The 16830-nt window shown below is 42.8% G+C and overlaps 1 protein-coding gene across 5 annotated transcripts in view; it reads right to left on the bottom strand.

Moving 5' to 3' along the window:
* Positions 1-16830, bottom strand: part of samd11 (sterile alpha motif domain containing 11) — a 110150-nt gene that overhangs the window by 67496 nt on the left and 25824 nt on the right. Inside the window, exon 1 of one of the 5 annotated variants that reach the window (XM_037772458.1) lies at positions 959-1759. The exons of 2 other annotated variants lie outside the window; for them this stretch is intronic. In XM_037772458.1, the coding sequence (XP_037628386.1) occupies positions 959-1436 (478 nt within the window). In that variant the 5' untranslated portion in view covers positions 1437-1759. Of the gene's footprint in view, positions 1-958; positions 1760-16830 lie in introns of those variants that run through there. 2 more of the 5 variants (XM_037772459.1, XM_037772457.1) reach the window with 2 other exon arrangements.

The following is a 16830-nucleotide window of genomic DNA, read 5'->3' as shown; positions in this document are numbered from 1 at the left end:
TTTCTCATCTGTCTCCTTTTACGCACTGACTGCTGCTGTAACCCTTTCACTCCAAAACTCAGCACCGAACCAAGATACCCAAAGTTTATAACCCGGAATGAACTGCGTCTTAAAAACAAGTGTTTTTATTTTATTTATATTTAACCAGGAGTAAAAAAAACTCATTGAGATTAAAAAATCTATTTTCCAATCTATTGGTCCTGGCCAAGATATAGGCAGCAGCACCACAGTTACACAGTTGCAGACATAAAACAAAACATAACAATTGCAAACGAAGAGCAAATTTCAAAATCATAAGGTATCAAAAAAACATTCAAAACATCTACAGCCAGATGTGTCTGTTAACCAAATCTTTTAGAGGCACTTTAAAGATGTTCAGTGAGACCAGCTCTCCAAGTTTCAGCTCATTTTGAAGAGGCAGCAGCATACTTGAATGCTCTTTTTTCCCAGTTCAGTACAGACTTTAGGGACAGTTAGTAGGATTAAGTCCTGGGAGCAAAGACAGTAACTTCCTGTACTTTTTTGAAGTATGTAGGTCCGTATAGGTAAGGTGGAAGCAGACCAAGAATAGCCTTATAAATAAGAACACGCCAGTGGTTCAGACTAAGGCAGACCATCCTACCAGAGCATACAAGGCAAGGCAAGTTTATATATATATATATAGCACATTTCATACACAAAGTGCTTTACATATATATATATATAAAAAGCAAGATAAAAGAGCACAAAGTGCATAAAGAATATAAAAGTATAAGTTTAAAAGAAAAAAAATTAAAAGGATAATAAAAAAACAATCAAAAGACAGTAAAGTGTTGATCAATTAAAGAAAAGATGGTCTTGAGTCTAGATTTAAAAGTGACCACTGTTGGTCATCTGGAAGTTTGTTCCACACTACAAAGAGCAATAAGGGCTTTAAAATATGTAATAAAAAACAGCTCCATGAAGGTTTTGTTCTTACCTTTGTGTCTAATACTCCGTTTCCAATCTTTGGCTGTCTCTCGTCCACTGACAAACTGGAACTCGTTGGGTGTGAGCCACTCTCCTCTGTATTTAATCGAGGGTCCTTTACTACCTTGACACAGTTTATTGATATAAAGCAGAGCCTTGTTTTCTCCGCACTCCACCTCGATGCAGGGCTCTCCGTTGTCGAAGAAGGGCTGGAAGTCTGGGATGGAGGAGAACCTCTCCAGCATCAAGTCCTCCGTGTGATGGTGCTGGTGATGCTGGTGGAGGTGGTGATGATGCAGCGCCGAGTCGTGGTGGTGGAGCCCCAAGTACGCGCGGTGGTGATGGGCGAAAATGTGGTCGTAGGGCGGCGGATGCGAGGGGGTCACCACGGGGATAGCGGTGGCATTTAAAGGGGCCAGGTATTCGGACTGGTTGAACGCCATGTCGTCTCCATCTCCATCCAGACGCTCCTTTTTGATGGCAGGCATGTTAGTGAGTGAGGAGAGCCGGTAACAAGTGAAGAAAAGCTGCTGCTGCTCGCTGCTCAACGAGCCAACTTCAGCGTCCTCTCCTCCGTGTGTGAGTCTGTGAGTTGGGCTGCTGCTGAGCCAGACTTGGAGACGCGCCTCCGCTTGGTTTTACGCAGAGCCGCCGTGTCCGTGTCGCTGCAGCCGTGAGACAGCAGCGGTCTGCTGGAGGAGTTGCCGGAGAGATTCCCATTCAGTAGTTTAGCAGCTCGCAGCTTCTCTTCTCTTCTTCTCCTCCGCCAGCCTTCACCAGCAGCTCCTACTCTACCTCCCACATTTAATCACACTCGCTGCTGTGTTAATACCTGACATGGTTATAGCTCTGAGCAACCCGGACGTTATGGTACCTGCGGTGATCATTACGCGTCGTGGCTCTTATTTCTAAGCCTTTGGGGAAATTAGAAGTAACATAAGAGATTTTTTTTTTTTTTTTTAATATTCACTAGACAAATATTTCAATGGGTACCCACTTTAATCACATGCATGTTTGGGGCAAGTCATATTCAAGTCAGCACACTGACACACTGACAGCTGTTGTTATGATTTGAACTTTTTATTTTATGCTAAATGCAGTACCTGTGAGGATTTCTGGACAATATCTGCCATTGTTTTGTGTTGTTAATTGATTTCCTATAATAAATGTATACATACATTTTGCATAAAGCAGCATATTTGCCACTAAAAGTGCTTGTTTTTGCTTTTGACAGGCTCAGATAGTTATTATAAGTGTCTGACAACATTATAGAAAGGACCCTACAGATAAATAAAACGTTTTTCTTTACCTTTCGCTTTCTGTTTGTAAATGATTTCCAATAATAAATATATATTATATTATATATTTGCATAAAGCAGCATATTTGCCCACTCCCATGCTATGGGGAGTTTACATGTGGCCACAATGAAGACAATAATAAAAAGCTGATAATATTCTGCTGTATGGCATTAATCAGGGCACACAAGCCAAACACACATCAGGCTTGATATATATCTGAGGAAGTTATTTGCGCAGCGTTAATACAGTTGAAAGTTTTTGGAAAGAGTTGTGTTTTAACCCCTGTGTATGTCGTTGAAGTCACGCTGAAGTTCACAGACCCAGACCAAACAAGATTTGCACTCTCCGCCGCTTCTCAACTTGGCCCATTTAAACAGCGGAGGCTCGGCGAGGGCCCGGCGGAGAGAGGAGGGGGGACTGCGAGGGACGGCGCGGCGCTGCTGCGGAAAAATGGAGGAACCAGCTCTAGTGTAGAGTGAGCAGCATGAGGAAGTAAACTGTCATCTCCACCCATGCAGCTGAAGCTAAAAACTCGCTTTAACAGCTGTGTCTTCTGTATCTATAAAGACCACATATTGAGTTATGAGTATTTTAAAGTCCAACAGCACTTTTACCTTTAGTTCCCCCCAAATATGACAAGAAATGTATGATTATTTTAAAAGTCCAATATTACCAGACATAAACCAGGCTTCCAGCTTTCAGGCAAATAGTTTCAACATGTGTACAAGTCCACCAAAATAAATAATAATAATAATAAATAATTAATAGTATGATTGTCCATACTTAATCGCAAATTTATATCTGTTCAAAATGTACCTTAATTACCTAAGTACCTTCATTATTTGCAAAGTACACAAGCATAAAATAATTCCTGCGACACCTAACGCTGCGATGTGTCCCTTTTTTACAAGTTTAAAGCAAAGATGACGGAGTGTCACAGGTTTTTGTCTTGTTGTTCTTGGTTTGCAGGGAAAACAACATCAACTAACCAAGCAACATGAACATAAATGTATATTTCATTAGAGTTGTCAATCGATTAAAACATTTATTTGCTGTTAATCGGATGATTGTCCATAGTAAATCATGATTAATCTGTTTTATCTGTTCAACTTAAAGGGAGATTTGTGAAATATTTAATACTCTAATCAACATTGGAGTGTGTAAATATGCTGCTTTATGCAAATGTATGTATACATTTATTATAGGAAATCAATTAACAACACAAAACAATGACAGATATTGTCCAGAAACCCTCACAGGTACTGCATTTAACATAAAACAATATGCTCAAATCATAACATGACAAACTGCAGCCCAACAGGCAACAACAGCTGTCAGTGTGTCAGTGTGCTGACTTGACTATGACTTGCCCCAAACTGCATGTGATTATCATAAAGTGGACATGTCTGTAAAGGGGAGACTCGTGGATACCCATAGGACCCATTTACATTCACTGATCTGGAGGTCAGAGGTCAAGGAACCCCTTTGAAAATGGCCATGACAGTTTTTCCTTGCCAAACCTTTTGAGTGTTATTTAGCCTCCTTCACAACAAGCTAGTATGACATGGTTGGTAGCAATTGATTACTCAGGTTTTGTAGTTTCATATGATACCAGTATATTCACGCTAGCTTTAAAACTGAGCCTGCTACAAACCTAAAAAACTCCCAAGTTGCGTTAATGCATTAAAGAAATTAGTGGCGTGTTATTATCGCGTTAACTTTGACAGCCCTAATCGATCATTTATAATCATTTCAAAGCCAAACACTAACAGTAGCCGCCTTAAATCATACTTTCACCTTTGAACACACACACATAGGCTAAAGGTGGTCAGGGTCACAGAGGTCACCGGCCACCAGATTTACCCATGACATCAGCAGCAGGTCCACACACTGTGTTTTATGTGTGTCTAAATCCAACCACCTCTTTGTTATACTCCACCTACAGTGACACCTTGCCCTTTCTCTCTCTCTCTCTCTCTCCCCCAGCTTATACTCACCTGCTGCGGCCGCTTCTGGAAGCCTGAAACTGTTCAACAGTGTGTGCAGAGCTTTCAGTCTTGAAATGTTTTGCATAAAGCTGCACTTAACGTCACAAAACATGAAAAAGCTGTTATATTTTAGGTTTGTTTTCAAGCCTCTCTTTAGATGTACCAACCCCGTCTCACAGGAGGGCGTATAAATACCACGACATTACACGGACATTCCATGTCATGATCACGCATTTTAGCCTTTTTCCATGTCATCTGTACACCACACAAACGTCCACAATTAGGTTTAGGCAAGAAAACCACTTAGTAAGGGAAAAAATCATGGTTGGGCTTAAAATAAATACGTAAAGTAAGTAAAATACGTACAGAAACAACGTAACCCAACTACAGAAAACACGTCATATGACAAACTAACGTAACTTACAAAACAAAACACCAGTCTCTAACACGGCTCCCTATAGTTAAAAGTCCGGTGTTTGTTTCTCACTTTGTACACTACGTCACTAACTCTTACCGTAACATTTATACGCGTATGTGTTTTGCAGTCAGTACAGGACACACGGCATAAAAATGACATGCATAAATCAAAAAAGGCGTACTTGCTGCACTCTAAACACCTTTTCGTTTGAGCAGACTAGAAGTACAGATGAGCACTGTGAAACCTGTTGATAGGTGTTAAACTTATCATGTTTCTAAATTACAAAAAAAAAAAGGACAGCATCAGTGGGTGAGAGGCGCTCAGTTTCACTTTGGGTCGCTGGAGATGTGCTTTATAGTCTTGACACCTGGGTGAGAGTCCTGAAGTTATTTTTAGGAATTAACTATGACCAACAATTTAGCTTAACCCTAATCAAAGTGCTTTGGTTGTTTCACAAGTTAAAGCTTCAGTAGGCAGACAGTTTTTGGCATCATTGGGCAAAACTTCAATAATAACCTTTCAGCATATTGTAATTCAAGTGTTCTGAGAGATAAAACTAGACTTCTGCTCCTCTTCATGGCTCTGTTTTCAGGCTTTAAAAAATCTAGCCTGCGATGGAAGACTTTGGCCAATCACAGGTCATTTCAGAGAGAGAGCGTTCCTATTGGTTGTGCTCCAGCTGGTGGGCGGTGCTTGGTATTTCCTCAACTGATCTCAACATGGCTGCCCGGTCACAAACTTTCTCATTTTACAGCTCAACAGTACACTACAAGATGATTCTGAAAACATTTGAGGAGAGAAATAGACATTAACGTAACAGAATATTGATTCATATATTTGATCAGCGCTGCCTAGTTTGACCGTTTGATTGGAGTTGGCGAGTGATTGACAGCTGCTCAGGGACGGTAGACCCCAGCTCGGCTCTGATTGGTTCATTTTATAAAAATAACTTTTTTTAAATCATATTTGCTCCATTTCCACCCACTGCTGCTTTAAACTCTGAACACTAACCGTTATCAATGTTCTTTGACTTGTATTTTGATTTAATGTTGGGTTGCAAGCAGGAGAATATTTCAAAAGAACTGATCATAAATTATGTGCAACCGTTGCTGCGAACGTGTTGCTTTAACTGAAGCTAAACCTCCTCGGCCTGGAACCACATTTTCTGAGAGCGCTTTCTCTCCGCGCTGTCTGCAGGGCATGTTCCCCTGAGCTCCTGGAGCTCATGAGCAGGACCACATCTGACCCCCATCAGTGGAGAACCACCCAGGTGGATCCACCACCGACACATGGAATAGCCATTCCAGCTGCAGAGGTGGGGTCCAGAGCGCCGTGTGTCGGGGGCCTATAAATCAGGCCAAACTGCCTCTGACACACACAGGAAGGAGGCACGCCACACCGCAAGGCGGAAGCGGTGCACGGGAAGGCCAGAGACCACAGCCTGGCCAGAACTGGTGTAATGCCGACAGCCGGGACCAGGCAGGCAAACACACACGGCAGACATTTACAAAAAAAAACACATGCCAGCTACCTCACCGAAGACAGTGACGGACCAAAGGTTGTCATTTTTCCTTTTGGAACCGAGGACGTCTGAAGGGAATGTAATGGAATTAGTGGGTTTGTGGATCAGGAAGAGACCAAAACAGATTTTACACTCACAGCTAAAGGAAACAAAGGTGACCTGAAGTCACTTATCCAAACGCTGCCTTTAACATGAACACAGTCTGAAAAATGAAATTGAAAGACAACATTTTTCACCCAAACAATAATGTCTCTTCCCACATGTTGGTTAGTACACTGAACAGAAGCAGTGACATAAATCATGAGCTGCTGACATTTATGGCGCATGTTTACAAAGCCGTTTCCAGGAAGTGGAACACTACATTTCAGATGAGAAGCTCTTTGATTCTCTCTTTATCAAACCGGCCCCTCGCCACATCGAAATGTCTCGATGGAAACCTCGTCGATGTGTGCGTTGGCGCTGCAGGTTGCACCATCGGGAGAGCCCTGGTGAAACAAGTCATAAAGGGGACACCCATGCCCACTCCTACACCCACTCGGCGTCCCCGGTCGTGACTCATCCTCGGTGGCTCATCGGGGTTCCCCAAACTTGTGCAGTGACGACACTTCAACTTTCATATCTTCAAAAAAAATCGATTCGGTGTAAACTGAGTAGATTTTTCCATCAGCCTTTGTGTCTCTTTCATAAAAAGGTTTTTTGTGATGGGGAAACCTTGTTTGACCTTTTCTACCTCGACCTTTTCTTACTTCTTTTACAGTGTGGCAGAGTCCTGGATCCAAAAAAAATGACCACAGAAAACCCCACACCTGCTCGTACACCCCATGAATTTATAATGTATTAGGAAATACTAATATCAGTACAAAATGATATTACAGTGTGGTTTTAGATTTCACAGCAAAACTGATAAACTTAAAAGGAAAATGCGAGCCTGTTACTCAAAATGCAAAAACACAAGCTACTCTCGACAGAGACGCTGGTGTCTCCTCTTCTTGTAGTTTCTCTTTCTATTACTGAATGCAGCTTCAAGTGTGATTAATCTGGTGAGTCTACGAAACCCTATAACTCTGATTCTCAGGGTCTGACACCAAAACCATCAACACTTTAGACTGAGCAAACACTTTCTGTATTTGTAGCGTTGGCAGATTTCCCAGTCGCACGGCAGAAACTACGGAAAATATGTCACAAGCGTCAATAAAACTTAGAAACAAAACACAGGTCAACAACCGTCTAGAACACGGGTCTGTTGGACCCATCCACCTGAACACCCGCCCACCATAAGTGGTCTTTCTCGCTTTTTAAACTACGTCACTAACTCTGGCATGCGTACAAATGACAGGCGGAAATCAAGAAAAGCCTACTTATTGCACACTAAACGCCTTGCGCATTATCGTGACATTTATACACCTTTTTTGTGCGAACGGGCTGGGTGTTCATGTTCAAGTGTTTGAAAAGGAGCCGTTTCACACTTTTTTAATCTCAGATGTCGATAAAACTCAGCAAAACTGAAACGATAATAATAATAATAATAATAATACATGATTGATTCCTGCTTTTTGAAATTTGGAAGTCCATTTTCCCTTTCAGTACACAGACACTGACTGATGTAGATTAGTTTACATGTGTATAATGTAGATGGCTGTCTTCCGCAGTATCATTGATCAACATGTTCATGGACAAAATATGGTGATTTTTATTATTGATTAATCTGTAGATTGTTAATTTCTTAATCATTTAGCATATAAATTGTTAGCAAAAAGTAAAAATGCCCATAATAATTTTGATTCTAAGGCCAAAAGCCAACGATATTTGATGTAATGTGAAAGAAAACTGAGAAAGGCAGCATTTGACTTAACTGATTATTCAAGTATCAAAACTGTTGGCAATGGATTTCCTGCTGCTCTAGTAATCAATTAATTGAGTAATTATTTCAGCACTAATGGTGAGACTTTAGGCTACTTTCAGCCATACAATGTGTAAGTGTGGCTCCGTCTATTTCTTGAAAATGCCCACTTAAGCTATCGAGTCCAAGCATGTAGTTGACGCGTGTTTCAATAAAACTCCGTAGTCCATGTTCTTCGTTTCAACCGTTTACTGAAAATCTTTTTGCCCAATCAGACTGGCTGCAGTCACAATTGGTCCTCATCGAGCACACTGCAATGAAACTACAGAGCTACTTTTCTCAAGCAAATAAAACAAAATGTAAATTAACCACAGTTATTTCTCTACTGAACAAATGGCTCAAACACAATGTTTCACTAGTTTGGGGTTTCAACATAACACAGGCCTGAACTTAAATAAACAATCCAACAACTCACACCGGTTCACTCCTGGTTGTGAGATGTCGAAATGTCGAGGACGGTTACTTTGCCGTGTAATAAGTCTGAAATTCTGTCCGTCCTCAAAATGCATCTCATGTCCAGCACTAATGGTGAGACTTTAGGCTACTTTCAGCCATACAATGTTTCTCTAGTTTGGGGTTTTCACATAACACAGGCTTGAACTTAAATAAACAATCCAACAACTCCCACCAGTTCACTCCTGGTTGTGAGATGTGGAAATGTCGAGGTGGTTACTTTGCCGTGTAATGAGTCTGAAATTCTGTCCGTCCTCAAAATGCATCTCATGTCCATTCTTTTCCCCTCCTCGTCCGGCGGGAGTCCCCCTAACGCGGCCCCCGCCTCTGCGCCGTTGTTGGCAGCGGCCCTGGAGCCGCAGCGCTGCCGGCTGCCGGCGGGGGAGAGAGGTAATAAATAACCCGGGGAGAGGAGCGGAGACCGCCGGGCGGTGCACAGTCTGACCTGACAAATACTCACTGGAAAACCATCAGAGAGCGAGAGCCCACCCCTGGCGCTTGGAGCCAGCCTTTCAGACATGAGCTGCAAAATATATAGGCCTGCCCCTACTGGAAAAAACAGAAAGGGAAGACAGACAGAAGCCTCTCCGTCTCTCTCCACATCCAGACACCGCCGGAGACACGGCGAGAGTAATTAACTATTTAAAGCAGAGTATGAATTTCTTTAGAAAAGCCCACGCAGTATGTCCAGTTCTCCCCAGACAAATATAAGAGATGATTAAGACGCAGGAGGAAGTTAAAGAAAAAGAAAAGGAAAGCAACTTAAGTTTTGCTCGAGGTGTTTAGCCAAAGACTGGAGATTGAACCCAATTAGTGTACATTTAAAGGGACTGTTTGTAACTTTCAGAAATGCTTGTTAACAGCGACACCTGTGGCCGTTAAGTCAACGAAAGTCAGCATCGGGCTCGCGCTTGCTCGCTCTACATAGACATGAACGAGCATCGCTCAAAACAGTGAGGCGACACACGTCAGCTAAAACCACAATATCACTCTATATTTCAGCTGCTTGGCAGTAATGTTAGCTGACCAGACGATGGTCTCTTCATGAATCAATGCTGATCCTAGTGTTGGCTTTTCCTGCTTCAGCCTACGGGGCTGAAGCAGGAAGAGAAATGTTATCGTCACCATCCGCAGCCGCAGGGAGACACCGGCACCCAGTCGGAGACGACAAGGTTTCTCTCTGCGGAGCCCCGTCACTTCACAAGACACGGGAAACCTCTGTTGGTCTGGAGGAGCTGCAGCATTTATTTCTGCACAAACATCCACTGTACATTCACTAGATATTCTCAGAGCTACGAAGTCTTCTGCAGTGTGGAGTGTGCGTGCATGCACGTGTAGAGGTGGAGCGAGACAGCGAGAACACGCGCGGTGTGTGAGTGAGAGACTCCGGAAACACGCGAGCGCGCATGGGAAACAGTCCTTTTAACCCACGAGTTCTACTTCTAGAGACTTCTCCAGAGCCCAGAAAACATCCAAACATGTTGTCTGTAGTTGGTCAACTGCTCTGGGATTCATCTTCCCTCTAGTTTTAAAACTGAGCCAGCTACAACCTAAAAATCGCAAGTTGTGTTAATGCGTTAAAGAAATTAGTGCCGTTAAAATTAATTTGCGTTAACGCGTTATTATTGCCTTAACTTTGACAGCCCTAATATCTGCACATGGCAACTACGGTTGATGTTAAGGAAAGACTGTTGTTATGGTAAACTAACTATGGTTAAGGTATGTTAAGGTTACGCAACTAAAACGCTTGGTTAAGTTTAGGGGAAATTTGTGTTTACAGTTAAACAGTTAGTTAAACAAAATAGTGAATATTAATTGCCGGTCTGTGACACAAACTGTGGTCTCCTGTGTGACCTGAACACGCTACATCCCCATCCACTATCCAGACCTTCACAACCTTACTTCTGCCTCACTACGTAGTGTAAAGAGCGCACTTCCTGTAATAGCAAAATGGACGTAATGAACCAAATATCTGGGCCATGATGAAGATGTCACATAGGCATTACAGCTTTATAATTCATGGTTCACCATTTCATCTTACTGTTCTTTTTACCACTTCTCATTTCTGCACTGTTTGATAAAATCAGAGTAGAAAAAAAAGCTAGACAACACCTCTTGCTTCAGGTCAACCTTCTGTTGTAGTCATTAATACTCGTTAAATCTATTAGCTCCCCTGCTACCTTTTGCTGACTCATTCTCATTTTATCTAGACATGATACTTCTCAGGGGTCCTGGAGGGAGCTTAGCTCTCCTAAGTTGGAATTTGTGGAATTTAATATCAGAAAATGTTTCAGGGGATACAGTCTCTGGGCTTTGAGTGTACTATGTTAGCAGACACGGAGAATCATCACACATTATAAGGGGGGAAAATGTGGATCAGAGCGCTGAAATTCTGACAAGAGAAAGCACTACATTTGGCACTTCAATACCCTCCATCTGGTGGTAGTGCTAAACACCACATCATATTTCAAAACTTTTTATTCTCAGTATGCGTCTCTAATTGCTCACCAGGCGGTGTTTTTTGGCCACTGTGTGCAGTCTCTGAACACCAGCAACCGCACCAGCCCCTTTTTCAATAAGGTTTAAGTCAAATTTCCCCTTCGTTTTAGGTTTCAAAACATTTTTAACAGTGTACGGCCCTGGAAGCTCAGAGAGACCTTGGTGCTATTTTTGTGGTATAACCTAGGCCTTAGGCTAAATCTTCAACCAAGCACTCGTCCAAAAATCCCCCCGAAGTCTGTTTTAAAACTGAACTAGTGTGGGACCAACACAGTCCTCTAACTCCAGTATTTCAGAGTTGGCAAGCAGGCAGAGTAACATTAGACCCTAGGGGGCGGGCTGAGGGGGGGGTTATGCTGTCGTGCCGGCGCCCTTGGCCTCCCCCGGCGGATCTGGGGGGTCAGGCGGCTGTCTGTGATCCCACACAGCGGCTCTTCCACATGGGATTTATTTTCTTGCTGGATGGGCAGGCAGGCGGCCCAAGAGGATTCTCATTTTAGACCAGCGTCTGTAGCTGTCAACGCCAGCCGACAGAAGCGAGCGGACACCCGACCCCGAGTATCCTCCCTCAACACTCCCCTTTGGACTCCCTCCCCTCCTCCTCCTCTTATCCCCCCCCCCCCCCCGTTCACACACAAACACACAGCGCACGGACAGCGCACACACACCCAGTAAGTAATGATTTCACAGCCTCTCATTTCGTCTGAAATAAACTTTCACATTACGAGGAGGCTGGAAATTAAAAAATTATAAAAATCCTACATGATTGTTTGTTCAGTTTTCACTTCAGGAGTCCTTATCTTTGATTATAAAGCACTGTAGTGAACTCAAAGCTTCAACGAGCAATGAGCCAGGTCTATCTAGCAAAAAAAAAAAAAAAAAAATGCACAGCGTCTCCCCTTCCTCCCCAGCGCCGTTAATAATTTGTGCAGTAAAAGATAGTGTGCCTCTCTGAGTTTGTGGGAGTTATTGGCACAGTATTCCCCACCATATTTGTGCGAGGCAGTGATAGGAACATAAATTATTTCTTATCTCTTCCGCAATCCATTTTTCAAAGGGCTCACTCTGTGTTTGAAGGGTAGCAGCACCAGCAGCCAAAGCCCAGATAGTGGGCTACATTAGCCTCCAAGAGATCCGACTTAGTGATTTCAAACAATGCAATAAGAACAGGACTCATTGGTATGGGCAGTGCCATGTATGACCATAATTTAATACCAAATTAGGTCCCTGGAATCCAACAAAAGATCAAAACAATGGCCGGCGTTACCACCACTACAAAGGCAGACGTTGTTGTGGGGGCTATTTAGTTAAATGCATAGCTGTATAATTGAGGATCTAAGTGGTAAGGACTTGGATGTTAAATGATGTTTGAGAGATTCAACGATATTTAGTGGTGGACACAGTGTGTACCAAACTGTATCACTGCATTATGTTCTTTTAATAAAACAAAAACAGGACAAACAAGCTGTTTTAGGGAGTAAAAATATTCCTTCAATTAGAAATGTTGAACTGCAAAATGGTCACTTACTACAAAACGGAAGTATCCACCAGCCTCCGGGTCTGAAAAGTGAAGCCAGTGCTGAAGTGCCTTAAACTTGCATTCTTTCAAATATCCAGCAGGGGGCGACTCCTCTGGTTGCAAAAAGAGGTCTGATTGTATAGAAGAAAATGAGCCTACTTCTCACTTGATGTATTGGCTTCGTCCGGAATAACATACTATGCAGTACATACTCAATATGTGTACCATCGTTCAACATACTTTTATGTGAATAAACAGTAGTATGCATCTTTTCAGACGCACTGAGCAGTAATTTACGTCGTCACATCCTGAGAGCCTCCTTGCCGGTTGGAGACGTGTATCCATGGTAACTCAACCTCATTTGACTAAAACAACGGTTTGTGAGAAAAAGTATGAATTAATTTAAAATATATATTACGCCTAGCAAAGTGAAATCTTATACTTACAGGTAAATCAAAGCTTTATTGACGTTAGACAGCTGTCCGTCAACGTCCGTTATGAACGGTGTCCTCACTACTGCATTACACTATGGGTTATTTATGCCACCATAGTGTCCAGCATTTAATAGTTTAATATTTCACCGGAAATAGTAAGCAATTCGCGTACTATCGGTTTTATACCACGGTTTCGGACATACTAAAATATCTCACATACTGTTTTAGCGTACTAAATAGCATGTTAGTATGGAATTTCGGACGCAACTATTACCTCAGTAAACATTGTAAACATGAGTTTATGGTCTCAATCGCTAGTTTCAAGTCTTCTTCAATACAGCATGATGTTCATTTAATAAATTACGGTCCCATTTAGGGTCAACTAGACCATAAAGCAGGGGATGCTTTTGGGCGTGGCTACCTTGTGATTGACAGGTTGCTACCACGGCATTGTCCGGTGTTTTCGTCCTACAACTTTAACCCTTTCACAGTGTGTTTCCAGCTCATGAAAGTTAACTATAACCTTTCTGGTCACCAAAAAATGTCTCATGACGGCCTAAAACGGCAGTCCACAAACCAATGGGTGATGTCACGGTGACTACGTCCACTTCTTGTATTCAATGGTAAGCTCCGATCTACACTAAAGTAAAATCAGTCTGCAAGCACACTGATGCCTTTGGGATTGTGCTGTGCTGAAAGCACACGCAAAGTCCCTGTAAATCACATGACGAGGCCCCTTTGGTGCTCACCAGAGGTCAAGAGTGTTCCTCTCAAAAAGAAACACATGAAAAGTTTTGAGGGAAACTGAAAAAGTCACAGTGACATGGCCTGGCCAGCCTTGTGAACACTGGACATTCAAACCGCATTGTTTGTTTTTTTTTGGAAACTCTTCACAAGCGGTGTCACTCTCAACAATTTAGATATATTCTACAGCTGAGGATGATCCGCAGAGACGAAATGACACATGATAAATATCAAACCCTCCTCTGCAAAGCATTAATGTCTGCTTGCAAAGAATAAACCCTAGCTCTCCCAGCTACTATTGATTTTTTTTTCCCTGTGTGATGTGAAACCAGCAATCAGCACTGCGGTTCGAAATAGCCCTGAAACTGGAGCCGAGACGTCGATGAGTCGCCAACACATTTCAATTAGCGAGCCGCCCTGGCCGATCTCTCCCCCGGGCACAAAGCACAGAGGGTCGGGCACGCCCAGCCCAAGTCCACATATGGTCCTGTGTTGGCTCAAATTAATCTGATAAGAGCGAGAATTTATACATGCCACAGGCAACCATGTGTCTATTTCTACATCTTTTCCATTAAGTGCAAAACACAAACTTATGTATTGGCAGGTCGAACCGACCTCAGCCTCTAAAGACTGTGGTTTGTTTGACACGGGTTGTTTCCGGTGGAGCAGCGGGACGAGACTTCACTGCTGCAATATGAGCTGCTCACATCACATGATTTTGAGATGTAAAATAATGGTCTGTCGACTGTTTAACTATTATTTATTTAAACAGCTCATCCAGAAAATGGTTTTCACTTATAGTGTGCCCATGGTGATACAATCTAACGCCTAGAGGAGGAGTAGCTATTCACGGCTTAATGTTCTGTACTTGTGCGGATTTTCAGTGTCAGCTACTTTTATAAAACTCAATTTAGTATAAGGGCATCTCATATTTGCAGCACTGAATTTGGCTTTGTTTATGCGTCAAAAAGGATAGTATCCATCAAATTACATCCAAGTGTTTTGTTTGAAGGCTTGGAAACTGTAAACAAGTTTAAAAGTTGCTTTATACTATATCCAGAGCATTAATAAAGCATCAAACAACTATTTGCTATGTAAAGATATAGAGGAGTAATGTCTACCTGAGCAGAGATTGAAGTCACTCTCCCTCTGTGTGTGTTGTAATCCAAGCTTCCTTGTGCTTTGTTGACCTTTGTGCATGTGATCGTGCCCCCCAGGCTAGCTAACGGCCACCACTCTGCACTGCTCTCATACGACGGTTACAGCTGATAACGCCGTCCTGAAGCGTAGCACCCACCCTCCGGTTCCCTCCCAGGTTAACACTGTTAGCTCTATCAGCACAATTGCCAAAGTTTTCACTGTTAGCACCGCTAGCAGAGAGCCGCCAGCTCAGTCGTTGTCGTGTTGAGGAAATAGAAATGCTCCCAATCTCGCATTTAGCACCTTTAGTTATTTTTTGCTGAAAATGTAAAAATAAGCAAAGGGAAGTGATTTTTGCTATTTATCAATAACTCAATATACAGTGGTATTGTTATGGAAGGTTTCATTGTTGTTCAGCTGTCAGGAAACATATCTTAAAGGCAGGATGGGTGACCTTGTGAAACTAGCAAGAGTACACTAGATTTTCTAAAACGATTCAGCCAAAATAACAAGCAACTCTATTGCAATGAAAGTAGCTAGCAGCACTAGCTCCAAAAGTCCCGAAATCTAGAGAGAAAGTCATCAAGTCAGCAACACTGACAGTCCGTCACTTCAGGCCTCCCTCCAAAGCCACTCCCGTAAAATTATCATTAGGAACATAAACATAACATAATGAACGTGAACGGCGAACATGGCTATTGTTAGCACTCACCACCGAGCACGCAAGCAGGCAGCCCGTCCAATCATTACTTTCGGGCCGAATGAAATGATTGGACGGGCTTATTACAGTCCTGTGACAGCCACAGATACAGAATCTTTTCTTTTTTTTGTCAGAACATTTGATTTAGTGATTGCTGTCGAGATGTATTTTCAACTAATGCAACAACAAAAACATTCTAAAATCTTTACCAACCCTGCCTTTAAAGCAAATTCTGTTTTAAAGTAACTTTGACTGGGTGTGTGATCTCAATGCTTTTTTTGGTACTGACCTAAATGTCTCGACAGCACAGAGTGATGAAAACTGTCAAATACTGAAAGCTGGCAGCTGAAATATGCGGTGAAATTCATAATCTTGTTTAAATCAACATTTTATAACGCAATGTTCTTGTATAGCTCCTTGTGTCCTTGTAATGAGACAATATTAGAGAACTTTGGTTTCTGTTGTTGAACAAAAATGTTTAGTTGAAAAATTGGTATCGAAAAATTTCAAATGATACCGAGTCCTAAATGCAACACAAGATAACTGGATGAAAAATGTTTGTGTGTTCGTCTCTCTGTCTGTCTCTCTCTCTCTCTCACTCGTAGCCGTGTTGTTTCATTCTCTGACAGCTCTCATCAACAACAGCAGACTGGTGCTGCCGTTGTGTGTGTGTATGTGTGTGTGCATGCATGCGTTTGGGTGTGTGTACGTGCTGTACATTCTCCACTGAGGGGCCAGAGGGTTACGGTGGAGCCACGGGGCCACAGCGACAACTCGCCGCCCCCCCTCCCTCAGCCCACCGTACCCCTCTGGCCTTTTGCTCCTCGCCTGGCTGGCAGCCCTGCATCAGGCAGACACACCACAGGCTCTGCCCCCCCACCAACACACACACACACACACACACACACACACACACACACACACACACACACACACACACACACACCACTCGCTCCATCACCCCCCACCCCCGCTCTGGGCCGATCAATACAGCTCTTCGCCTTTCATCTGACCAGAGCTTTGGAGGAGCCGCACTTCCTGAAGAAAACCCAATACAGCACTCCCTCTCAGGGTAGCTTATTCTCTCTGTGTGTAAAAGTGTGTGTGTGTGTGTGTGTGTGTGTGTGTGTGTGTGTGTGTGTGTGTGTGTGTGTGTGCATGTGTGTGTATGCTCTAATGCATCTCTACATGTTCATGTGTTTGTGAATGAGAATGTGTTGGTGTGAGAGATGGGGAAGGAAAGGGTTGGTGCGAGTTGGCACATGA

This window comes from Sebastes umbrosus, chromosome 6, assembly GCF_015220745.1.
Source record: "Sebastes umbrosus isolate fSebUmb1 chromosome 6, fSebUmb1.pri, whole genome shotgun sequence".
Classification (NCBI taxonomy): domain Eukaryota; kingdom Metazoa; phylum Chordata; class Actinopteri; order Perciformes; family Sebastidae; genus Sebastes; species Sebastes umbrosus.
The sequence above is the reverse complement of the archived record's forward strand: the minus strand, read 5'-3'. Positions and strand labels throughout refer to the sequence as shown.